The following is a 27,357-nucleotide window of genomic DNA, read 5'->3' as shown; positions in this document are numbered from 1 at the left end:
CACGGGAGTCGTGGTATTTTTCTCCCTTTTTACTCTGCTTACCGCCAACAACTCCGCCCCCAAAGAAAAAGAGCCAACGATATAGACCCCAATCACCAACGTCACACAATGATCTTAATTGTGGTTGTCAGCTCAAAATCTTCTAAATATATATTAAATGCATCTTACCAGATATAAAATGACTACTACATAGTCTGTGGTGATCGTTTGGTGCCCAGATTTCTTGTCGAATTACAGCAGTCCATCTCGCTCTCATCCTCCCGGGTCTCTCAGAATACGGTAGAACTTCAAGTCTCTCCATCTATCTTTTCTGTTACAGCAACCAACCGCCACACACGCCTTCACCATTTTGATTATTAATATTAACGAGCAGAAAAACACGCCGTAATAGGAGGCAAGTACGTAGCGGTAATGTGTAAACATGAACAGCTGACACACAATATGGCGGCTCCAGTCAGGGGGGCGGAGTTGTGGCGTCATGTGATTGGGCGGCAATCTTGTCCATCAATTGGATGACGCGCTGGCACACCGGGTGCACCAATAAGAACCTCGCGTTGATGTGTCAATCACGGTGCCGCCGCCAGACCCCGGTGACGCTACAATATTCTGACAGAAGAGCCAACGACGTCATGCATTAAGAGAGACAATAGCTAATTAATATGCTAACTCGCTACCCTGTGGTCTGGGGTGTGAATTGCAACCTGTCAAAATGACGGACGGACGTCAGTTTTTTCCGTCACCGTTTTAAAAAAACGGTCAACGACGGAAAATATCCGGTTAACGCGACCCCTGATCCCAGGTCACTTCCTGTTCATCGTCACTTCCTGTTGATTTCGAGGTATTTACGAGTCACTTCCTATTTATTTTGGGTCATTTCCTGTTGATTCTGGAGCATTTCCAGGTCACTTCCTGTTCATCGGTCACTTCCTATTGATTGTAGGGCATTTGCTGGTAACTTCCTATTGATTTCAGGTCACTTTTTGTTGATTTTTGGTCACTTTCTATCGACTTTGGTTCACTTCCTATAAACTTTGGGTGATTTCCTGTTGATTCTGGGGCATTTCCGGGTCAGTCCCTGTTTATCGGTCATTTCTTGTTTATTTTGGGACATTTCATGTTCACTCCCCGTTCATACTGGATCATTTCTTGTTGATATGGAGGGATTTCGGGGTCACTTGCTATTGATTTAAGGGGATTTTTACTTATTTTTAGACTTTAACTTCCTGAAGATTTTGAGGCATTTTAGTGTCACGTCCTTGTTTACTCATTGGCTGCCATTGGGCTAACTTCAAACTTGAGACTGCGCTACAAGTCCAATATATTTCGATATTTGGACGGAGCAAAATATACAGCTGCTTGAATTTATGTTAATTCTCACTTTTTTATATATTGTTTTGAATTATTTTTTAAAATTCTGGTCAATTTTGTTTTATTTGGAATTATGTGTATTTTTTTTACTCATAACTTTTTAATTGTTCTTTTATTTTTGATTTATTTATTAGTATTTAAATATTTCATTTTTCTCCCCAAAATTAATCGGTTAATTATTTCATTTTATTCAAATTTGTTTCTATTTTTTTTGTTTTTGTGATTGCCCATCGCTAAATACGTGCGGGCAACACTAATACGACAATCGAATGTCAAAAGAGAGTCGCAAAACTTTGTCCACGTGTTCCACCATTGGCCCCTGTGCCGCACGTTTGAGACCCAGGGGTTAAACCCATATCATGAACAGTGCCAGTGGGGTCACGAGCTAAGACAATTATAACATGCAGTGCACCAATCTGCTGACTGTGTCATCTGTTTCTTGTGTAGTGTCTCAGTGTTAGCTTAGTCCTCACTCACTTGTCTTTACTTGATCGTTTATCCCAGGGGCCCGAGCGTGTTCAAAACACAAATACATAAGCAGCGTACTGAACCCAAGCGGAAACACAAGACCTGCTGTGAGAGCAGGAAAGATGCAAAATATCTAAATTGCTAGTGATCAAGCCACTGACGTCACTTTGATTGTTAGCTTAGCTTACAAAGTGCCTTCATTTTCCATGACACACAGGAATGGCCATGCATGGCAGTAATTTTCCACCATAAAAAACTTGAAATGCAGCCACACGGCCGGATGGCCATGGGTAAATTTGTCATAGTTGCTGTTGTCGTGATTAAAGGTTCATATACTGATGATGACGTTGTGCTGAGAGAAAATAACATTGCTAAAAAAATAAAATAAAATCACACATTGTAAGCAGTGACAATGTTACTCATTACTTGAGCATTCTTTTTACCGAACACCTTTTTTACTTGAGTACATTTTTTGGATAACTCCTTAATGCTACTCTACCCATTTCTGTCGGCTGGTATTGGCCGAAAAAAAATCAGACCGGTATATCGGCCGAAACATCGGTTGACATTTATAAGAAATATCATCACCCAAACACTGTACATAACAGTAATCCTATTACAGAGGTATGAAAAAGTATCTGAACCTTTTGGAATTTCTCACATTTCTGCATAAAATCACAATCAAATGTGATCTGATCTTTGTCAAAATCACACAGAGTAAAAAACAATGTCTGCTTTAACTAAAACCACCCAAACATTTATAGGTATTAATATTTTAATGAGGATAGAATGCAAACAACGACAGAAGGTGGAAAAATAAGTAAGTGAACCATCACATTTAATATTTTGTGCCCCCCCCAAAGGGAGCAATAACTTCAACCAGACGCTTCCTGTGGCTGCAGATCAGTCTGGCACATCGATCAGGACTAATCTTGGCCCATTCTTCTCTACAAAACTGCTGTAGTTCAGTCAGATTCCTGGGATGTCTGGCATGAATCACTGTCTTTAGGTCATGCCACAGCATCTCAATGGGTTTCAAATCTGGACTTTGACTTGGCCACTCCAGAACGTGTATTTTTTTCTTCTGAAATCATTCTGAAGTTTATTTACTTCCGTGTTTTGGATCATTGTCTTGTTGCAGCATCCATCCTCTTTTTAGCTTCAACTGTCTGACAGTCGGCCTCAGGTTTTCTTTCAAAACATCCTGATAAACTTTTGAATTCATTCTTCCATTAATGATTGCAAGTTGTCCAGGCCCTGAGGAAGCAAAACAACCCCAAATCATGATTCTCCTTCCACCATGCTTCATGGTGGGGATTAGGTGTTGATGTTGGTTAGCTGTTCCATTTTTCCTCCACACATGACATTGTGTGTTACTCCCAAACAATTCAACTTTGGTTTCATCAGTCCACAAAATATTTTGCGAAAAACGTTTGTGGAGTGTCCTCCAATGAACACCATTCTTGGCCAGAGTTTTACACATAGTTGATGTCAGCACAGAGATATTGGACTGTGCCAGTGATTTCCGTGAGTCTTTAGCAGACACTGTAGGGTTCTTTTTTTTACCTCTCTAAGTAGTCTGCGCTGAACTCTTGGCGTCATCTCTGGTGGACAGCCACTCCTTGGGAGAAAAGCAACAGTGCCAAACTCTCTCCATTTGTAGACAACTTCTCTGACTGTCGACTGATTAACATCCAGACTTTTAGAGGTTATGGTTTTGGATCCTTTCCCAGCTTTATACAAATCAACAATCATTGATTGCAGGTCTTCAGACAGCTCTTTTGACTGAGCCATGATGCACATCAGACAATGCTTCTCAGCAAGACAATTTTTACTAGGTGTGTGTTTTATAGTGGGCAGGGCAGCTTTAAACCACTTATTGGTGATTGGGCACACACATGACTTAAATTGTTTGGTAAAATATGGTTTCAATACCTCTTTAATTCCCCTTAGGCAGAGGGTTCACTTCCTTGTTTCCCCCCCCCCTTCTGTCATTGTTTGCATGCTATCCTCATTAAAATATGAAAACCTGAAAAATGTTTGGGTGGTTTTAGTTAAAGCAGACAGTTTTTACATCTGTGTGATTTTGACAAAGATCAGCTCACATTTGATGTTGATTTTATACAGAACTGTGAGAAATTCCAAAAGGTTCAGATACTTTTTCATACCACTGTACATCAGTTACTGTATACATCGACTGATCTTTGAAAAATGTCCATATTCCAGGAAGTGACTCATAAATACTAGAGATCGACCGATATGGGTCTTTCAGAACCGATACAGATTATGAGTATGTAGTTACAGTAGAAGGGCCGATAACCGATTTTTGGAGCAGATATTCATTTGTGGTAAAAGTGCAAAAATTGACGTAAGAAATTTGAATAATGCAAACACTGAACTTCACTGAAATGCCTGAACCATGCTTATTGAATCACTCGAATAGAAAATATTAGCCACTAATAGGGGGTGGCGTGGTTCAGTCGTAGAGTCGTTGTTCCACAACCCAAAGGTTGCGAGTTCAATTCTCCACTCTGATGACCTGGTCTAAGAATCCTTGAGCAAGATACTAAACATTTATTTTGACTTGCTAAGATTGCACTTAGATGCATTAAATACAAATACAGAATTCCTGAGTTTCTTCAAATGATGCAGAATTGTACTTTTATTTCACCAGAGCAATAAATGCATTTTAAAACTATATTAAAATAACTGATCTTAGCCTTATATTGTATAAATAATGAATGAACGAGGATCCAAGTCCAACAAAATAATACTTGGCTAACTTGCATAGCAAAAGTCCGCAAGCTTAAATGCTATAAAATGCTAAGATTTTTTTTTTTTTTAAATCTCTTAACAAATCGTCAAACACTTCAACCCCCCCCCCCCCCCCCCAAAAAAAACAGCTAAATATACTTCTAAACTAAATAACTAATGCATAAACAAACATATTAGCGCCAACAAAAACATACCTTATGTTGGTCTTAACAGGGAGCATCTGGATTCAGCCATGATAGATGAGTTACTGCAAATTCACTGTTGCCACTAGAGGGCAGAGTATCCACCCAAACCAATAAAACTAAATGCAACACTTTCAAAACAAACCACTACAGCGTCACTCTAATTAAACGAATACTCAAAGCAGCAAAATTTGAGTCAGCTTTTTTCTAATCGAATTACTTGAGTTAATCGATTAATCGTTGCAGCACTAGTGAATACTAGTGCCAGAGAGTGAGGCACGGCTGCATCTGAGCAGAAATAACCCAGTTTTAAATTGATTTTTTTAATATCAGCATTTCATATCAGATTCTAAAAAAGACCGATACCGATATACATCAAATTTCAAAATATTGGCGCCGATTATCAGCCTGGCCGATAATCAGTCTGTCTCTAAAAAAAGTACCTTGGAATGAACAAGGAAGTGACCCAAAATGAGCTCATTGTCTATTGCAGTGTTTTTCAACCTTTTTTGAACCACGGCACACTTATTTCATTTAAAAAAAATCCCCGAAATGAATTTCTGTAGCCTATATTAGGCATATACAGTTGTGTATTGAATAAGAATCAAACACAAAGAAAAACATTTTATAATCATATTTTTACTCACTCAGTGTTACACCTTGGCTTTTGTATTGCAGTAGGTATCACTGCATCTTCGTTGAAGGTTAATCACTGGATGCTAACCCTTTATTCTAGCTTAAATCCCAATGAAAGATAGCTTTTGCTTATTGTCTTACACCAGGGACTCTACAAGAGAATATGGTCTTTGCTTCCTTTTGACCACCATTCAATGAATTTTGTCCAGTTCTGAGGTAGCATCTTTCCTTTTTAGAAACCTTTACCATCGCTGTCACCATTCTACAGTACTTTCTCTAGCTATCCACTACTGGGACCCCCAAACCAATGCCACTCTTACTACTTACGCATTACTAAACAAAGTAATTAGCTACCTATTGACACCAACTGATATAGAAGAGTGTGCATGATAACAGACCATTGGACAGCACAAACACCAGATTTTGCGCATTTGTGGATTCATTTTCAACATTTTTACATCAATTAGGTGAAAGTGGATGATATTCCACAGCCCACCGGACACAATGCCATGGCACAGTAGTGTGCTGTGGCACAGTGGTTGAAAAACACTGGTCTATTATATCGGTTACTATATAGCATATATATATACGTCAGTTGATCTTGAAAAAAACTGCATATATCAGATGGCTGATATATCGTTTGACTTTTACCCAAAACCAACACATTGTGACCCACGAGCCCCCTAAAATGAACAAGGAAATGACCCAAAATAAACTCACTGACAATGACAAACATCCAATTTTATTTCTACAGGGAGGGCTGGCTGTGAATGTTCATCTTTCCATGCCATTAACGGCACTAGATGTCCAATTTCTTTATGACTGGGAGGGGCGAGTGAAGGAACGTCAAAATGAATAGGATGTCTAGTGCCGTCAGTGGCAGCTAAAGTGCTAACAAGGAAATATCGTAACAATACTTTTGAAAACAGTATTCATAGCAGCCGTTCACAGTACTAAAAACAAGCTAAAGTAGCCAAGATGAAATGTGACAAGCAAGCACATATAGCAAACTAATAGGTTGCATATGAGGTATTCTGAGGTCAAGCCAATGACTTTCACTCGGGACACCCCAGTTCCGCTGACTCCCATTCAATTAAGCAGACTAGCAAGATAATACTCTTGCCAGCTGGCTTTACTGAGCGGCAGTAATCCATAAGATCTAGTAATGCCATGCATTCTTATATGTCTGCCTTATAGGTCGTTTCCTCTCCAACGGTGACAAATAGATGCATTCAAAAAACACACTAACATTTGGTTTTAAAATGTGGTTACACAATGATAGATGTCAAGGATCATTTGTATACATGCATGTCTTTTTGTTGTGCTGCACCTAAAGAGAAAAACATTTCAAACTTTTAAATGTATCTTGTTCTTCATTCTTTATCCAATTCACATAATTTACACAAAAAATTTCAAGTTGTATACAGTTTTTAGAAAAAATGTACAGTTCCACAAAATTTTGACAAAAATATCTCCATTTATTTAGCATGGACATTAGGAGTAGGAACCTCTGGTTACCTCACGGTATGATTTGCAATACAAGGCTCACAATAATGATGATCTCACAATATGGCGGTATAACAATTATCGATACATGAGTCAAGAAATCATTCTACGATATTTTACAATACAAGGAATAAACAGAAAAACAAGCTATTTTCATCCTTCTGCTGTGAATTGGAATGAGTTTATCACTCGTACACACCCAACCCGTTTGAATTGGGAGGGTGGCAGCAAATGAACATTCGTCCATTCGTTGCCATCCCTCCCACCCCAAATGAATTGGACATCTATGACGGTCAATAGCAAACAATGACTTCAATTTTGGGGAATTTCAGGTCATATGCTGTTGATTTTCAGTCGCTTTCTGTTGATTTTAGGGCATTTCTGAGTTACTTCCTGTTGATTTGGGGGCATTTACAGTGCTGCTCGAAAGTTTGTGAACCCCACAGCGATGGTCAGATTTTTTGTAAAAAAAAACTAAAATAACCTTATTAAATGTTAAGTTATACCCAAATCCACAATACTGACATTCCAAATAATGGACTGAAACAAAAGAAATAGTTATATTGTCATTCTTTATTTAACAAAAGTGGTTGATTTAAGAAAAACTCAGATATCATGTGTGCAAAAGTATGTGAACCCCTTCAGTTAATAGGATATTGCGCCTCCTTTTGCAGAGATTACCTCAACCAAACGGTTTCTGTAGTGACTAATCAGCCTCTCACATCTACTTTGGGGGATTTTTGCCCATTCTTCCTTGCAGAACGCAGTCAGTTGAGAGAGGTTTGATGGGCGTCTGGCATGAACTGCTCGCTTCAGGTCCCGCCACAGCATTTCAATGGGATTTAGGTCAGGACTTTGACTGGGCCAGTCCAGAACACGAATCTTCTTCTTTTTCAGCCATTCCTTGGTTGTATTGCTGGAATGCTTTGGATCATTATCATGTTGCATGATCCACCTTCTGCCAAGCTTTAACTTCAAAACAGATGGCGTCAGGTTATTTTCTAGGATTTGACAATATTCCTCAGAATTCATGATTCCCTGGACTATGTGGAGTTGTCCAGGTCCTGAGGATGAAAAGCAAGCCCAGATCTTGACATTCCCACCTCCATGCTTCACTGTTGGGAGAAGGTTCTTTTGGTGGTATGCAGTGTTGACTTTTCGCCAGACATGGCGGTTTTGGTTGTGACCAAACAGTTCAATTTTGCACCTACATCAGTTGATGAAAACTCTTTTTAATTTAGTCTCGACAACACAACTGTTAAAAAAACAAAAAAAAAACTACTGAATTGATTGATTAGGAAATCAGGTTGAAATAATAGAAAATTCCAAAATGTTGAGGGGGTTCACAAACTTTTGAGCAGCACTGTATGAGTAACTTCCTGTTGATTTTGGTTTACAGAACAGGTAGTGACCAGGGAATATCCTCAAATGAATTGGCAATGACTCAAACTCAAGTGAAGTGACCTGTAAATGCTCCCTTCCATCCTAAATGGATTGAGCGTCTAGCGCTGTCAATGGCAGCCACTGAGTAGCAACTTATTGCTTCCTTGAAAAAAAAAAAAAAAGAAAAAAAAAACAGTGATACCTTTTTAAAATGATGTATCAATTCTTAGCAAGAGAATATCGATAACATTTTGGCATACAAAGTATCAGAATATATCTCCATGTCCACATTTTGTCACACCTGTAATGGACATCACTCATTTTCAATGTTAAAAAAAATGACCAGGTATCAACGGAAAGTCACCCAAAATCTACAGGTGGTGCCCAATAAACAGGAGGTGACCCAGAAATGCCCTAAGATTTAAAGAAAAAAAGGGCAAAAATCCTAAAACAACAAAAACATTGGGAAAAAAAACAAACAAAAAACTACAACCCTTTCGTGAAAAAAAACCACAAAAACCACCCAAACTTAACAACAAAATTGGAGAAAAAAATCACGGAAATGAATTTTAGCCTTCAAAGGACTCTCATTTGCTGCCATTGACGCCATTGAAAGTCCAATCCATTTTGACAGGGAGGTGTCGAACGAACATCCAATATATTGGACGTCTACCGTTCATAAGAAAGTGACCCAAAAGTATCCCAAAATGAATAGAAAGTTACCAAAAATCTGACACAAAGCATCTCAACGCAATTTCTCCAGGAATTGCATTTTCTAGTTTTTACTTACACATATAATGTTGGTTATTGGTGTCAGATAAAATAAAATTCCCATTCAAAATGCAACATATGTGTGATATTTAGTGCGCTATATAGTCTTAAAAATACGGTACTTTACCTTTCTCTTGTATTTTAGGTACAATTCAGCCCATCATACTCCATTTTTTTTGAAGGGGGTGGGGCTTCTCCTCAGAATACTTTCATCATGAAAACCAATCATTAGGAGACTCCATTTTACTGAACAATACTTTGGGATTTTTCAGTTCAGGTACATTTTAGCTTGTAGCTAAAGCACATCTGTTTAGCCTGTTTTTTTTTAAAGTTGCAAATTTGTACCAAAAAAAAAAATACCACGGAGCACTCAACAGGAAAGCATTTGAGTAAGGCACAGATGATCAGTGTGAGGACGACAGACAAAAATGGCACCGTTTCCCTTTCGTACATGCTAACAAAGTAGGCTAGCTTCCCTAAAGACTTCTTTTGGACTTCTAAAAATAATGAGGGTTTAATTGTTAAAGGTCAACTCTGTAATGATTTTCACCTGACTGTCTCTTCCAACGCGATTGCCTCCCTCCGCCGGGAGATGTTGCGAAATTAAACCATGCCTTGGAGAGGGGAGCCGCTTTTCTGAATTATCTGACCGAGAAGCTAATCGTTTTGTTAGCCGAGATCAGACAAATGGGGAGCTACCAATTTTTGGCTCCCAATACCCGATAAAATAGTTTCCGCTACTATGTGGTATTGGCCGATACTGACACTATGCTGATACTTTATTATTATTAATTTTTTTTTAAACATATACAAAATCCTTTTTTTCTTTTTAGTACTAAAAGACTGCACACTCACTTGACTATAAAATAATTGCTATCATGGCTTGGTCAGACATTGCTTAATGACCTTTGTGCCTACCGAGTACGGGTGACATTAAATGGATAAACTCCTATAAAACTTGAGATTTAAAATGCTCTTTGAGGCCAAAATGTTTTTTTTATTCATTCATTCAGTTAGTTGAATTTGTTATCAAGCCTGATGCTTGTATGTAGTCCAAAATCAGTGCCTTTATATGACAATAGTACATTAGCTTAGCTTATGTGCTAATTAGTTATGCTAGCAGAGGGCACAAGTTCGCTAACCTGCTTTTCTTGTTTTCCCTCTTTCTAACAAAGCTAACATCTTCATAGACGCTAATGCTAGTGTTCACAAAACTTCAAATCTCGGCTGGTGTTATCATTAAATGCTAAATGAGCACATTGAACAACACCTGCCAGAATGAAACACTATAGGCTACATAGGTACTGTCACCTGTACTAAAAATTTCAACTTAATTTCGATACTCCAAAAATACTCAATATTGCTTTCGATACTACCTCAATAAAAAAATATTTTTTTATCGAACTCTTTCAGTGCCATTGACGATGCGTGACGTCCAATCATATGGTGTCCATTCATCCTTTGCTGGGAATTGAAATGTGTTTGTCACTAGCAGACGTCTTTCGTTCATTTGCTGCCAAACCTTCCAGTTCAGTCTAATGCCAAAGAGTAAAAAGGACCGGTTGCTTTTTGGGTGTTTCTCTGTCACTTCCAGGCACTTAAATTAAGATAACTTCCTATTGATTTTGGGTCATTTCTAGGTAACAAATTGTGGAGTCATGTTGTTAAAGGTCACAGAAGTCAGAAAAGGAATTTTGCGATAACTTGATACCAGATTTGTCTATTTAAAGCCACACTAGGTAATTTTTCAACCTTTATAAATATTTTCATAAAATTTGTGATAATTTGTTGACTAAAAACTAGTGGAATGACAACTCTTTTATATCTTGTCGGAGTCTGTATTAATTTCACCAACACTAATTAACTTGGAAAAGAAACTACAAATGTGCTTACTGCTTTACGGCATACATCACTTCCCATTTTCCCCATTCAATATAAAGACTGAAGGCGATGTGAACGCTTTCGCACGAATTCTGCAAAGATGGCAGAGCAACTAAAGAGACAAAAAGTTTTGTCTGAGGGGAAAAAATGGAGGCTACCAGCTACCAGGATATACAGAATAAACCTTGGGCCGGCTTTCACTCGCTGGCGTGATGACCAGAAACTGAACTCGCCAGCGCTGATGAGTCCAGGTGGGGTGGGGGGTTGGCCACACTAATCCACATGGTTGATAACCATCATATGGCGGAAAACACTAAGGCTCTGAGACCCCCAAATTTAAAATTGTCCTATATGCATGTGTGATACATCATTGTAAAGCTTAAAATCTCAATTTTCTGGGGGAAGACAAAATCTGAGCAGGAGGGCATTAAAAAAAAAAAAAAAAAAAAGTAACCCTTAACCCTAACTCTAGGTGAGAGCATGAGAGAGCATAATAAAAGACACCATGATTTTAACATGATCATTTTCGTGTACTTACCTTGTTTCGATCCAAAAACTCTGTGTAACATGTCTCACCGAGTGTCAAGACACAGCTGTGAATGCCCACAGCCGGACTTTTTGGGGATTTTATGGGTGAAACACGGTAATATGACAAGGGTCACAATGCATAAATTGCAGACATCTAGGGGGTGGTAGAGATTTTCATTTTCAAATCAATATAATTACTTACCTTGATATTATGGCTGGGTTAAAACAAAAGCTTTTGCGCGGTGTCAGTAAACAGGGGTCTTCAGGGTAAAACGGACGAATTTAAAAAAGTTTGGGGGCTTAATGCGGCATGAATCCGCTACGGCAGCATATAGATATATTGTTCTGTCAAACACAACAGTTCTTTTGGTTTAAAATACAGCAGTTTATTTTAAAGAGGGTGCAAGAGCAGAAACTGCTTGTTCAGCCTTGTCTGTGTTTTCCGCCAAATGCTTTTGTTTAGCCACAAGTGGATTCATCTGTCACACAGCCGCTGGAAACAGAAATGTTGTTTAATCCATCTGCAGGCGACCGGAGATGAGGATTGTACGACACTATGTGCTCATGCACTGGTCTTCATGGGAAACGCAGTCTTCCTTAAGGCGAAACTACCGCTTTTGTCCACCGGTTTCGCTAAGATCGACCAAAACTGAAAAGTTACCAAGTGTTGCTTTAAATCGATTCAAATCGATTAATAAACTAGTTGCCAATGAAATTGATAATCATTTTTTCCCGGCAACTATGAGCAGTCCCGTTTGGGTCCTTGTTTGATTTTTGGATTTGTGATTGATTGATGATGTGTGCGGGTGTGCGCCGGTCTTCATGGGAAAAGCAGCGCTGGTTCTCATTGGAAACGCATTCTTCCTTAAGGCAAAACACTACCGCTTTAGTCCACCAGCATCGCTAAAATCGACCAAAACTGAAAAGTTACCAAGTGTTGCTTTAGCTCAATTTCTAAAAACATGTATTTTTTTCAAGCTGTTTTTTTTCTTTATATTTTTTCAAACGTCTTCTTAAAATGAATTTTATATACCTGTGACTACCAAAAACGGCAACATCAATGCGAAAGACATCTGTAACCGTCATTGCTAAAGACTGCTATGAACATCAATTCTAAAGACTACTATATCCGTCAAAGCCAAAGATGCTGCTGCTAGCCCATCCAGTTCAAATGGATTGAACGTCTAGCACGTAGGTTGCTTTTAGGTCATTTTTCTGTCACTTGCTACTGATTTGGGGTCACTTTTGTGATGTTGGGGCAAATTGAGGCACTTCTTATTAATTTTGGATCACTTCCTGTTGGGTTTTGAGTCATCTCTGGGCAACAATTATATTGCGGCGTCATGAGGTCAAAGGTCACAGAGGTCAGAGAAGGAATTTTGCAATTACTTGATACCTGATAGATTTCAATTAAAGTCAATGCCAATGACGGCTATATTCGTCAATGCAAAAGACTGATGTATCATTCAAGTCCAGTAACGTCAACGGCAGCCAATGAGTGCCATATAAAGAGTTAAATTTGTTTTGAGCTTTCCCTGTCTTCTGTTCTTGTTATCTTAAATAAAATAGAGGGTAGGAAAAAATTCTGAAAAAAATGAAATAAATCAATTTTTGGGCGGACCATCCCTCTTGTAAATGTCCTCATTCTGTGTATCTTGTTCTCTCCAGCATCCTTACTCGGTGGCTTAGAAGAATTCCCGACGTCTGTCTTCATGTTCCCCACCGATCAGAGACAATCAATCGGCCTCCTCACCGACCGCAATGAAAAATGAACAAGCCACAGTTTAACTAACAGCAGTGCTTGCCGATGCTCTGCTCACACACGAGACTTCGCCAGTCCATCACCTTGACTTCCCCGTCTCCGGAGACCAATCGTCCGCTGAGAGAAAGCGGATCATATTTAGCTGAAACTTCCTCCGCTCGTTCCCGGAATCCGTTCAAAGCGCCCCTTCGGAAACTGAGCGCTTCCTCTCCGTCGAAGACATGGCTCTGAATATCGCCTCAATACGCGACACAAAATGGCTGACCCTGGAAGTGTGTCGGCAGTTTCAGAGGGGGACTTGCTCGCGCACAGATGAAGAGTGCAAATTTGCCCACCCGTCGAAAAGCTGCCAAGTGGAAAACGGAAGAGTGATTGCGTGTTTTGACTCTTTAAAGGTAAGGACGAGGGGTGGAAACCTCCCAATACAATTTGCTCACGATAATGATCGTGAGATCTAGGCACATCAGTGGCAGCCAATGAGTTAGCATGGAAATTTGTGGAAATTTTTGCTAGCAAGCTGTTGGTTCTTGTACATTTGTACTTCCGGTACAATTTTGGATCATTTCTTGTTAACTTTAGGACATTTCCGGGCACCTTCTGTTCATTGGTCAATTCCTACAGATTTTGCAGAATTTATGGGTTACTACATGTTGATTTCGGGTTACATGCTAATGATTTGGGTGGATTCTGGGTTCACTACCGATACATTTTGTTATCATGTCCTATTGATTTTAGGGCATTGATTTCCTGGTCATTGGTGAATTCCTATAGATTTCGGAGCATTTATGGGTTACTTCCTGTTGATTTCAGGTCACTCACTAATTATTTTGGGGCATTCCGGATAGCTACCGTAATTTTCGGACCATAAGCCATTACTTTTTTCCTTCATTTTGAATCCTGCAGCTTACAGTCCAGTGCGGCTTATTTGTTGATTTATTTGGGTTAATAGGTAACACATGCCTCCTAACATGCATTGCAGTGCTACATATGTAAATAACAATCAAATTTCATGTTCTGTGCTAATTAGTTATTCAGTTACTGTTCCAGTTGTTTCATGTATTGCTAGTTATGGTATTTGGTAACACTTTATTTGACAGCGGTGTCATAAGACTGCCACAAGACTGCCATAATTATGACATGACACTACCATGGGCATTACTGAATGCTTCTGACATTAGGTGTCATCTGGCAAATTATGTTACTCACTTAGTTTATGTCCAGCTTGGATCTTTTACATCCATCCAAAAGTGAGCTAATTTGCCGGATAACACTAAATGACATCTCTTGTAAGCATTCATTAATGCTCGTACAGTGTTATGTCATAATTATGATTGTCTAAGGACAGTCTTATGGCGCCACTTTCAGTGAGTGTTACCATATACCATAACGAGCAATTAATGAAAAAACTGGAACAGTAACTGAATAAATAATTAGCACATAACATGAATTTTGATTGTTATTTACATCTGTAGCGCTGCAATGCTTGCTAGGAGGCATGTTGGACAACAGCAGTGTTGACAGTAGGTGGCAGCAGAGTTTGACTGTCTCCCCCAACGGAGCAGTGATGGCCGAATGAAGCTTCTTGAACCAATGAAGCTTTGTAGCCAATTGATTCAAAGCTTCATGGTGTTTCATTTGGTCTTAGGATTTCGTATGATGCTTCTGTCAAATAAAGTGTGGCTGGTTAATATGTTTTGGTGTAAATATCCCATAATACAGTGAGGAAAGCTGCAGCTTATAGTCCAGTGCGGTTTATCTATGAACAAATGCTGTTTTCATGTCACATTTGGTGGGTGGCGGCGTATAGTCAGGTGTGCCTCATCGTGTGAAAATTACATTACCTGTATATTTGGATCATTTGCTATTGATTTTAGGGCATTTTCAGGTCACTTGCAGTTCATTAGTTGATTCCTACAGATTTTGGAGTATTAATTGGGCACTTCCTGTTGATTTCGCGTCACTTGCTAATGATTTTGGGGCGTTCCGGGGTCACTACCTGTACATTTTGGATCATTTCCTATTGATTTGAGGGGAATTTCCAGGTCACTTCTTGTTCATTGGGCCATTCCTGTAGATTTTGGAGCATTTATGGGTCACTTCCTGTTGATTTTAGTTCAATTGCTCATAATTATAGGGCATTTTGGGGTCGCCTCCTATTCATTGTTCACCTACTGATTTTGGATCATTTCTGGATCACTTCCAGTTCATTGGTCCATTCCTCTAGAGTTTGGAACTTTTTTGGGTCACTTCCTGTTGATTTTGGGGCTTTTATGGTTCACTTCCTGTTGATTTTAGGTCTCTTTTTGTTGATTTTAGGGAGTTACCAGGTCATTACCTCTACATTTTGGGGCACTTCTTGTTAATTTTGTACCAATTAACGAAAGCTTTTTTTTTGTTGTTGTTGGAAAATAATGACCACCAATAAAGAAACACTAAATTTTTAGAGTGAGTAATTTTAACACACATGCGCAGTGCAGCTACCTAATTGCGACAAGCTGTTCAAGTGACTGTGCTACGTCATTTCCTTCGTTGGCTTTATGCTTTTAAATGCGAGAGATTCAGTCATATAAATTATTCTTGGAATGGTCTGGCATGTTTTTATATTTCTGAATTTACCACATAAATCACCTTCAGGGCAACGCGGCACGTTGAAATTCTTCTATTTTTTATTAATGGCGGATTGCAAGCAACTATCAGGAGCATTTCGCCACCTACTGTACAAGAATGTGCAGCACCCATGCCTCCACCCTTACGATCTAGGCATAATTTAATTTTTCAAGAAATTAAAAAGAAAATAAATATCAGCCAAAAAGAAGAAAAAATATGTCTTTTTCCTATTTAATCTATCACATACATATCTACTGTATATCTGCCGTCAACGCTAGAGAGGAATTGACTTTGGTTCGCGCATGCACAGTAGCGTCCGATCCGGTAGCCCGTCAGGATCGGGTAGTGACGGGCGTGCTATGTTATTATAGCATTCTGCAACATGTGCACGACAAAACTAAACATGATCATCAACTCTGGTTGTGATGTCACAACCAGAATTTCTGAAAACTATGGGCGTGATACATCGTTTTGGCTGGAATAATTATCAAATGGCTAAGAAAAAAAACGTCCGATTTCAGTGCCAAATTGGTTTAGTACATGTAAAATGACATTAGTGCAGTCATCAGCTTCAGCAAAGTCTATCAGCATTCTTGTTTTGATTAGAAGGCCTATGCTGTAGCTCGCCTCCGTAGCTGCTCAAATGAAATCTGCCCATCTGCTGTACCAGTGCCTCACCTGGTCTCAGTCCGCCCACCGCATGTGAGTCATTCTCTTTTTCCATCACTCTTCAACCCACAGTACTGACAAAGCACTTATTTGCGCGGAAAACATGATCAGTTGACCGTCTACCACCGTCAATGGCGGCAAAAGAGTCAAAGGAGCTATTCAAGGAAACAAAAAAATATCCGCAGTGTTGTCGCTTAGGCAAATTTACTTATATTGCACAAATTAACACAAGGTAATTAATGTGCTTACATCTAGGGCTGCACCTATCGAATATTTTAGTAATCGAGTATTCTACTGAAAATTCCATCCATTAATCTCGTAATCGGATAAAACTTTTTTTTTTTTCCGGTAAAGAGCAATTATAAATATACATGAGAAAACGAGACAATTCACCTAATATTACACCATTTTAGAAAATCAATGTTTTTATTTTAGATGTGCATTGTTGGAAACAGCCAACAATAGCATCTCAGACAAAAAAAAAAATTTTAAATCTTATTTCTTACCTAAAAATGTCATTACGCTTGATAACACACATCACTTAAAAGTTAAGTTTTTCTCCCACGTGCTTCAATTGAATTTCCATGTGTGTCAAGCTATTTTTAAGATTTAGTTAAGTTTTAAGTTGGTCTACATTTTTAGTCCTGATAAGATTTTGAGTTTTTGGAGTGATCAAAATAAAAGTATGATACCTACTCTATTGGAGCATATTAGGCACCAGTGCTACTTGGTGTTTCATCCAACGATGACTACTGAGTTAAATTGACAGTTAGCTTTATTATGTTTTTATTTTATACCTAGATCACCCTACAGCGCTGTGTTTACAGATTAAATAAAACCTATATGTAAGACACGTTAGCCACGCATAGACAGTAGGCATGTGCCGGTTACTAGTTTCAAGGGATGCCATAGTATGAAAACGTCACAGTTTCAAAACCACTAAAATTTTCCGTCATACCGTAGTTACGGTATTAGCTATATTTGGGTTCCCAAAAATATAGCAAGAAATCCGTGGCTTGGAGCGGCAGTGCTCACTCATCCCCTTCCAGTTGTAGCACTGTCTTGTGTCTGTCAGTGACACCACACCTGTGCTTTCCCCTACCCAAAAATAGACAAAAGTTGCTAGTATGGGAGTACTTCGGCTCCCGAAAAGAAACAGACGGGTTGCGGCTTAGAGGAGGAAGGTCAGCCGACGTGCAGGCAACACCTCCAACATGATTTCACATTTACGTGATCATCATCCGTCACTTTACACAAAATTTAAGGTAAGTAAACGATGTCATGAACGTTTCCCACCAGCTACGAGAGTTCACTCAAACTGCTTTAGTGTGTCTAGCGATGGTAAAATAAATACTATAACATAAGCTTTTTAACGAGGCAGACAACATGGCTAGTTAGCATGCCAAGACGGCTAACTAGTTTCCTCTCTACCTTCAGCCTTAATTTTTTAAAGTCTTCTGCCATTGTAAACCTCTGCCAATTTGCAAATATGTTTTTCTTAACCCATACATCTCAAAATAAGGTATTTTAGAGCTATAATTGCATTACCGTGATAGTGTGAATCCGAGGTACTTTTGCTTAAGGTTATCATACCGTCAAAATCTCCTACCGGCACATGCCTAATCGACAGTAGTCATAATTAATAGAAACTAATCCCTCAGCAGGGCTAACGTTACGTTAGCAAGGTACAGTAACGTTAATGCAGTAACGTTGCAGAGGATTTCGGTTTCATTTCCTGTGTAGTTTGGGCCATTCCCTGTTGATTTTAGGGCATTTCTTGGTCAGTCCTGTTCTTTGGTTAATTTCTGTTGATTTCGGTTCACTTCCTGTGATTTTATGGACATTCTGGGGTCCTTCCCTGTACATTTTCGATCACTTCCCATTGATTTTAGAGTATTTACGGGTACCTTCCTGTGCTTTGGTCAAGTGCTCAGGATTTTAGAGCATTTATGGGTCACTTCTTGTTGATTTTGGGTCACTTAAAAAAAAAATTGGGGCCTTCAGTTTCATTTCCTGTAGAGTTTGGACCATTTCCTGTTGATTGTAGGGCATGCCCTAGTCGTTTCTTGTTCTTTGGTCACTTTCAGTTGATTTTGTGTCACTTCCTATCATTTTATGTAGGGTGACCAAACGTCCTCTTTTGCCCGGACAAGTCCTACTTTCACGTAGTATCCTCATCGTCCGGGAGGGTTTTATAAATTCTTAAAAATGTCCGGTTTTTATGATTTTTCATGGGACCAATTTGAAGAGAATCCCTCCGGCCGCTGGGTGGCAGCGCCTGCCTGCGATGACATGGCTCCTAGTAGTAGGGAGGGAAGAAGTAGTTCCTCTTGTTTTTGTTGGCAGTTTACCCCTATCATTAGGCATTACCGCCATCTACTGGGTTGACAATTTGGCCACAACGCCTGCCCAGTTGTTAAGTTTTTTACGATAAATACGTATATAATGGAAACTGTTGACTTCTGTCGGAGCTTTGACTGTAAAATCCCGTTTGGTGTCGCATCGTTGCGCTGCCAATGATTGTAAACTTTTATAGCAAAGTTAGATTTTTGCCTCAGCTAGCTATCAGTAAGCTAAACCACGCTAGGCATTATGGGAAGCGTAGTTTTGAACTGCTAAGTTTGGAAACATGCCGGTTGAATAGTTTGTCAGTTTATTTCGGTTATTGTTTGTGTGCAAGCTAGAACATTGAATGAGAATATCAATTGAATGTGAATAACAATTTGTCAAGGGCAATTATCATGATAGTAATTTATAAGCCTACTGTGTGTATGTGTATAGACTGGACTACATTTCCATGGGTCTGCATTGTATTATCTCTCTCTCTCTCTATCTCTCTCTCTATGTATGTATATATATGTACATATATATATGTATATATGTATGTATACATGTGTGTGTATATATATATATACAGTGCCTTGCAAAAGTATTCGGCCCCCTTGAACCTTGCAACCTTTCGCCACATTTCAGGCTTCAAACATAAAGATATAAAATTTTAAATTTTTGTCAAGAATCAACAACAAGTGGGACACAATCGTGAAGTGGAACAAAATTTATTGGATAATTTAAACTTTTTTAACGGATAAAAAACTGAAAAGTGGGGCGTGCAATATTATTCGGCCCCCTTGCGTTAATACTTTGTAGCGCCACCTTTTGCTCCAATTACAGCTGCAAGTCGCTTGGGGTATGTTTCTATCAGTTTTGCACATCGAGAGACTGACATTCTTGCCCATTCTTCCTTGCAAAACAGCTCGAGCTCAGTGAGGTTGGATGGAGAGTGTTTGTGAACAGCAGTCTTCAGCTCTTTCCACAGATTCTCGATTGGAGTCAGGTCTGGACTTTGACTTGGCCATTCTAACACCTGGATACGTTTATTTTTGAACCATTCCATTGTAGATTTGGCTATATGTTTTGGATCATTGTCCTGTTGGAAGATAAATCTCCGTCCCAGTCTCAGGTCTTGTGCAGATACCAACAGGTTTTCTTCCAGAATGTTCCTGTATTTGGCTGCATCCATCTTCCCGTCAATTTTAACCATCTTCCCTGTCCCTGCTGAAGAAAAGCAGGCCCAAACCATGATGCTGCCACCACCATGTTTGACTGTGGAGATGGTGTGTTCAGGGTGATGAGCTGTGTTGCTTTTACGCCAAACATAACGTTTTGCATTGTGGCCAAAAAGTTCCATTTTGGTTTCATCTGACCAGAGCACCTTCTTCCACATGTTTGGTGTGTCTCCCAGGTGGCTTGTGGCAAACTTTAAACGAGACTTTTTATGGATATCTTTGAGAAATGTCTTTCTTCTTGCCACTCTTCCATAAAGGCCAGATTTGTGCAGTGTGCGACTGATTGTTGACCTATGGACAGACTCTCCCACCTCAGCTGTAGATCTCTGCAGTTCATCCAGAGTGATCATGGACCTCTTGGCTGCATCTCTGATCAGTTTTCTCCTTGTTTGAGAAGAAAGTTTGGAAGGACGGCCGGGTCTTGGTAGATTTGCAGTGGTCTGATGCTCCTTCCATTTCAATATGATGGCTTGCACAGTGCTCCTTGAGATGTTTAATGCTTGGGAAATCTTTTTGTATCCAAATCCGGCTTTAAACTTCTCCACAAGAGTATCTCGGACCTGCCTGGTGTGTTCCTTGGTTTTCATAATGCTCTCTGCACTTTAAACAGAACCCTGAGACTATCACAGAGCAGATGCATTTATACGGAGACTTGATTACACACAAGTGGATTCTATTTATCATCATCAGTCATTTAGGACAACATTGGATCATTCAGAGATCCTCACTGAACTTCTGGAGTGAGTTTGCTGCACTGAAAGTAAAGGGGCCGAATAATATCGCACGCCCCACTTTTCAGTTTTTTATTTGTTAAAAAAGTTTAAATTGTCCAATAAATGTTTTTCCACTTCACGACTGTGTCCCACTTGTTGTTGATTCTTGACAAAAAAATTAAATTTCATATCTGGTTGCAAGATTCAAGGGGGCCGGATACTTTTGCAAGGCACTGTATATGTGTGTGTGTATATATATATATATATATATATAAATATATATATATATATATATATATATATATATATATATATATATATATATATATATATATATATATATGTATGTATGTATGTATGTATGTATGTATGTATGTATGTATGTATGTATATACAGTGGGGAGAACAAGTATTTGATACACTTAGGCAGTGTATCAAATACTTGTTCTCCCCACTGTATGTACATATATATATATGTTTTTTTTTTGTCATTATTATTATTATTATTATGGGCATGTGGGTCGCTCCCTGTACATTTTGGATCATTTCCTATTGATTTTAGGGCATTTTCAGGTAACTTCCTGTACTGTCCTCGCCAAGATGTTATAGTTCAGTCCTGGCTATACAGCGAGCTAAACTCCCAAATGGCAATGCTAGATGTCGGTATGATTTGCTGACTTTATTCCGCCGTTGATCATTACGTCATCCCTTGAAAAGTGAAACTAAGAATAGAAATTAATCAATTTCGTCCTCAGTAACAGACATATTCGCATCAAGGTAAATCCACAATGATAATTAGCTGCTAATACAGTGAAGACACTCACAAACAGTTAGCATGCATTAGCTAGCGTCTGCATATCATCCAAACAATTACACAACTGTTCATTTCTAGGTCAAAAATAATGGACATCCAATGGAGATTTTTTGCAGAGCCTGGATGAAAATCACTTTGTTGATTTTGTGTCACTTCATGTCATTTTATGAGAATTCTGGGGTCACTACCAATACATTCTGGATCATTTCCTATTGATTTCAGGGCATTTCCGGATAACTTCCTATTCTTTGGTCAATTGCTAAGGATTTTGGAGCATTTATGGGTCACTTCTTGTTGATTTCGGGTCACTTTCTATCGATTTTGGGTCACTTTCTAAAGTATTGGGGTATTTCGCTTTCATTTCCTGTGCAGTTTGGACATCCTGTTGATTTTAGGGCATTTCCTGGTCATTTCTTGTTCTTTTGTCACTTTCTGTTGATTTTGTGTCACTTCCTGTCATTTTATGGACTTTCTGGGGTCACTACCTGTACATTTTGGATCATTTCCTCTTGATTTTAGGGCATTTCTGGGTAACTTACTTTTCTTTGCTCAATTGCCAAGGCTTTTAGAGCATTTATGGGTCACTTCCTGTTGATTTCCGTTACTTTTTATTTATTTTAGGGCGTTTCTGATTCACGTTCTGTGGATTTTTGGGCATTCGCATGTCACTTACTTTACATTTTCCTGTGCATTTTTTTGGTCAAAAATAATGAACACCAGATGGAAATTTTAGGCAGATCCTAGATGAAAATCAACAGGTGTGAATGGAAACTTTTAGTGGGAGTTGAATTTGCCATTGGAAATGAATGGGGGTATTGAAAATGTGCTATATGTGGAAGTTAATGTCAAATTTTGGCAAAAACTGGCTTATACATTCTGTGTGCCTTGAATTTATATTTTTTTAAATTTTATTTTTAAGGTAAATCATGTAAATTGGACAAGTAGTGGGCTGTGCGACATGCTGAAAAACTGGAAACAAAACAAAAAATATATATATGAAAATGTATATGTGGGAACTCTCGTAGCAACATTATGGAATAGCTTTAGCATCCTGATAGATTTTTTGTTTCAACTTTAAAATACGCCATTGCATTAATCCAATCTGCTAAAAATAAATACATGTTTAAAAAAAATCCATGTCTTGTTCAGACAGAAGTAGATCTGTTGGGAGCTGGGCAGCAGCCTCACTTTACTGCGTGACCTTTAGTGCTGCTTTGATTGATTATTAATGCTCGCTTTCATCATCGTCGAAGACTCGGGTTGGCCTCATCTCATTTCCTTGTCCCACTGTTGTGACTAGTGTTTGGTGCTAAAAAACTGAAAAAACAAGTTTAGCCACGAAAAGTCAGAAAAATGTGCAGACTTATATCCTGTCTGCATATTTAACAAGAGAATTCATGTTTTGACAGCTCCCCAAAGACATGTTTTGTGTCTCCAATTGATATTAAACAAAATGAGAAATGTACAAAAAGATGGGATTCCCACCACACGTTATTAGGTAGTTACAAACAATTGGACAGACAGACAACGGTCCCCCAGGAGCCGTCACTTGTAATGAGACAGATTGCCTCCTAATTGGCTCCAACTAATGAGGCAACAAAAGCAATCTTTTGGGGCTTGCTACCAAAATAGGTTCTAAACCTTTTTTTTTTTATTTTTTTAATAGAACTCTTAACAGGTTGTTGTGAGCTAAAGTGCCTCAGCTTTACATCTTATGTGAAAATGTGGTTGAACTAGATAATGCAATTTCTGCAGAGGTTGGTTTTAGAGAGACAGCGAGAACGAAAAGTGGTATTTGGCATATGGCAAAATAGTTTTTGGCATATGGCAGTTTTTTGACATATGGCAAAATGGCGTTTGGCATAAGGCATTTTTTTGGCATATGGCAAAATAGCTTTTGGTATATGGAAGTTTTTTTTTTACATATGGCAAAATGGCTTTTGGCATTTGCCATTTATTTGGTATATGGCAAAATGGCATTTGGTATGGCTGTCAATGGCATGGGATGTACATGGCCGTCTATGGCATGGACGTACATGACTGTCAATGGAATCCAAGTACATTGGCATCAATAGAATCGACATGCATGGCTTTCGATGGCATCGACTTACATTGGCGCCAGTTGAATGTCAATGGGCTGTAATGGTAAGTGCATGGTCAAAAATCACAACCACATGTTTTTCTGCCATTGAAAATTAATGGGAAATTTGGACGTGCATGGGTGTCAATGGCATGGACGTGCATGGCCTGCATAAAACTGCCATGTGCTAAAAGCCATTTTGCAACATGCAAAAAAAAAAAAAAAAACTGTCATATGCCCCAAAAAATCCTGCCATATGCCAAAAGCCATTTTGTCATTTGCCAAATAAACAGCCATGTGCCAAAAGTCATTTTGGCATATGCACAAAAAAAAAATGCCGTATGCCAAAAGCCATTTTGCCATGGATCAAATACAACTTTTCATTCTCTGCCCTTCTGTGGTTTTATCTTCAAGTGCAATTAATGATGTGGAATAATGTCTCAATGATTTTTGGTGCAATTCTGGGTCACTTCCTGTTGATATTGGGGTAATGATGGGTGAATTCCACAATATTTTGACTGATTTCCTGTTCATTTTGGGTCACTTCCTGTACATTTTTAGGCCACTCTCGATCACTTCCTGTTGATATAGGTCGACTCCCTGTCAATTTTGGGGGGTTTCTGGGTCACTTTCTGTCCATTTTGAGTCACATCCTTTCAATTTTGAGCTACTCTAGATCACTTCCTGTTGATTGATATTGGGGACTTCCTGATGATATTTCGGCATTTCCGGGTCACTTCCTGTTATTTTTTTTTCTTCTTTGTGTGTGTGTTAAAAACAGTTTCCACCAATAAAATTTGGAGTGGGGGGTGTCACATTCTGTTCATTTTGGGTCACTTTCTGCTTCACTGCTATTGATGGCCATTGCAAGGCACCTTCTGTTGGTTTCTGGTCACTCCTTGTTGATTTTTGGCAGTTCCAGGACACCATATGTTTGTTTTGGGTCACTTCCTGTTGATTTTGGGGCATATTAGGTCACTTCCTTTTGTTTTTGAGCAATTCTGGGTCACTTCCTATTGATTTTTGGCAGTTCCAGGACACCGTAGGTTCATTTCGGATCACTTCCTGTTGATTTTGGGGCATTTCGGGTCACTTCCTTTTGTTTTTTAGCAGATCTGGGTCACTTCCTATAGATTTTTGGCCTTTCCAGGACACTGTATGTTTATTTTGGGTCACTTCCTGTTGATTTGAGTTCTATTCCCTTGGTTTATGGGGATTTATGGGTCACTTTTAAATGATTTTGGGCATTTCCGAGTCACTTCCTGTTAATCTTTTGTGGGTGCGTGTCAAAAACAGTTGCCACGGATAAAATTTGGAGAGAGGTGGGGATTTATGGGTCACATTCTGTTCATTTTGGGTCACTTTCTGTTTATAGGCTCTTCTAGATCACTTCCTCTTGATATACAGTGACTTCCTGTCAATTTTTGGCATTTCCAGGTCACTTTGTGTTGATTTTTTGGGGAAAAAAAGCAGTTTCTACCAAATTTTGGTGGGGAGATTTGGGAGCATTTATGGGTCACTTTCTGTTTATTTTGGGTTATTCATTTCAATTTTGAGGCCATTCTGTGTCACTACCTGTTAATACCGGGTCACTTTCTGTCAATTTTGAGGCCATTCTAGATCTCTTCCTGTTGATATCGGTGACTTCCTATTGATTCTGGGGCATTTCTGGGTCACTTCCTGTTAATTTTGGTGCATTCCAGAGTGAATTCCTCTATATTTTGAATCATGTTGATTTTAGAGCATTTCCGGGTCACTTACTGTTTATCTGGGGGGCATTTTGTGTCACTTTTTGTACATTCCGGATCCTTTTCGCTAGGTTTTCGTGTGTTTCCAACCACTTCCTGTTGGTTTTGAAGCAATTTTGATTCACTTCCTGGTGATGTAATGTAACCGTTTGTTAATTTTGGAGCTTCAATTCCTGTTAATACTGCATGACTTCCTTTTGATTTTGGGGCATTTGCGGGTCACCTCCTGTTGATTTTTGTTGTTGTTTTTTGTGCAAAAAAAAAAAAAACAGTTTTCACCAATAGAGATTTTTGGGGGAAGATTCTGGGGCATATGTGGGTAACTTTCCTGTTATTGTGGGTCGTTACCATTACCGCCCATAGATTTTTTATTTTTCATTTTTTTAGATCTTGGGCTATTAAAAGGTCACTTCTTGTCAATTTTGACTTCATTCTGGGTGACTGTTGATTTCGGGTCACTTTCTGTTTATATAGCGGCATTTCCAGGTCACTTCGTGTTGACTTATTTTTTGGGTAAAAATAGTTGCCACCAATAGATTTTTTCTGGGCATTTCCATGTCATTTTTTGTTTATCTTGGGGCACTTCTAGGTTACTTCCTGTTGATTTGGTAGCATTTACAAGTCACTTTCTATCCATTTTGAGGCCATTATGGTCACTTCCTATTGACTTAAAGGGATCCTCGGACTTGTAGGCTCTAATAAGCTACAATTGTTCTGTTGTACTAAAATACTGTATATTATTAGAAACACATATATTATTGCCACATAGTGCTGCAACGATTAATTGATTAACTTGAGTAATTCGATTAGAAAAGATTCGAATTAAATTTTGCTGCTTCGAATTTCCGTTTAAAGTGGCGTTGTAATCGTTTGTTTTGAAAGTGTTTGCATTGAGTTTTATGTGGCAATGACATAACTCATTTCACATGGCTGAATCCAGCTGCTCCCTGTTAACTCCAACATAAGCTAAGTTTTTGTTATTTTTTCAAAGCATTCTTAATTTTATCGATATATTTAGCCGTTTTTTGTGGGAGTGTGTGTTTGAACCATTTGTTAAAAACACTGTAAAAAAGAAAACGTTTCCATTTTATAGCATTTAAGCTAGTGGACGTTTGCTATGTAAGTTAGCCATTTGTTGGAGGTGATGACGCAGTTGGGCTGGACTGGGAGAATAGCTGTGCGAGCTAACAAGCAAAGCTAGCATGACGACTGACATAATTTTGTCACATTCTGCTGCTGGGCAGATTGTTTTGTTACAGAGCTGTGGGATGAGTTCCCAACATCGTACCTGTATCCAATTCCATCTAATCAGCAGTGTCTTTAAACCGATCCGAGGCGTCTTGCTGAGATATTGACTTACTGCCATTTGACAGCTTGTATATAACTTCCTTGCTAGTTCCATCATTGCCTTGTTTTTTTTTTTGTTTGTCTGCCTCTCACCGTGGTTTTCCCTTTTTTTTTTGTTTGTTTTATTTCATTTTTTTTTTAAATTGATGCCGACCTACTGTCACGGACCCTTTTTGTGTCTCCCTTTTCGCGATCGCATGTTGTTTTGTGTGTTCAATGAAGCCTTTTACGCATCCTTATGTTATTGTTTTCTGCTTGCTGTCTGAAGTGAGCTGCGCACAGACAGACAACGCATGTGGGTTGCGGTTGCTTTATAAGAAAAAAATCACGACTCTAACGTCAAGCGGAAGTATAGTGCTGTGGTCTACGCGCTCGTCTGTCGCACGGGAAACGCGCATTTGAATCCCAATGGAGACCTTCATTTAATTGCTCGTTTTGTGAAATATCAACAGTGCTTTCGTGACATTTTGGAAGGGCAGAAACCAACGACATTTTAATGTAGATAACAAGTGACACTGTGGAAGTACGGCAGCGCCGCCCAGTGACGTCACCG

The 27,357-nt window shown here is 38.9% G+C and overlaps 1 protein-coding gene across 9 annotated transcripts in view; it reads left to right on the top strand.

The window, feature by feature from the left end:
* Positions 1-27,357, top strand: part of LOC130930836 (muscleblind-like protein 2a) — a 102,167-nt gene that overhangs the window by 16,132 nt on the left and 58,678 nt on the right. For all 9 annotated transcript variants that reach the window (XM_057859047.1, XM_057859092.1, XM_057859064.1 and 6 more), the window contains exon 2: positions 13,167-13,655. In XM_057859047.1, the coding sequence (XP_057715030.1) occupies positions 13,482-13,655 (174 nt within the window). In that variant the 5' untranslated portion in view covers positions 13,167-13,481. The remainder of the gene's footprint in view (positions 1-13,166; positions 13,656-27,357) is intronic.

Source organism: Corythoichthys intestinalis, chromosome 2 (genome assembly GCF_030265065.1).
Source record: "Corythoichthys intestinalis isolate RoL2023-P3 chromosome 2, ASM3026506v1, whole genome shotgun sequence".
Classification (NCBI taxonomy): Eukaryota; Metazoa; Chordata; class Actinopteri; order Syngnathiformes; family Syngnathidae; genus Corythoichthys; species Corythoichthys intestinalis.
Note: the sequence above shows the minus strand (reverse complement) of the source record. Positions and strands in the feature narration are given on the sequence as shown.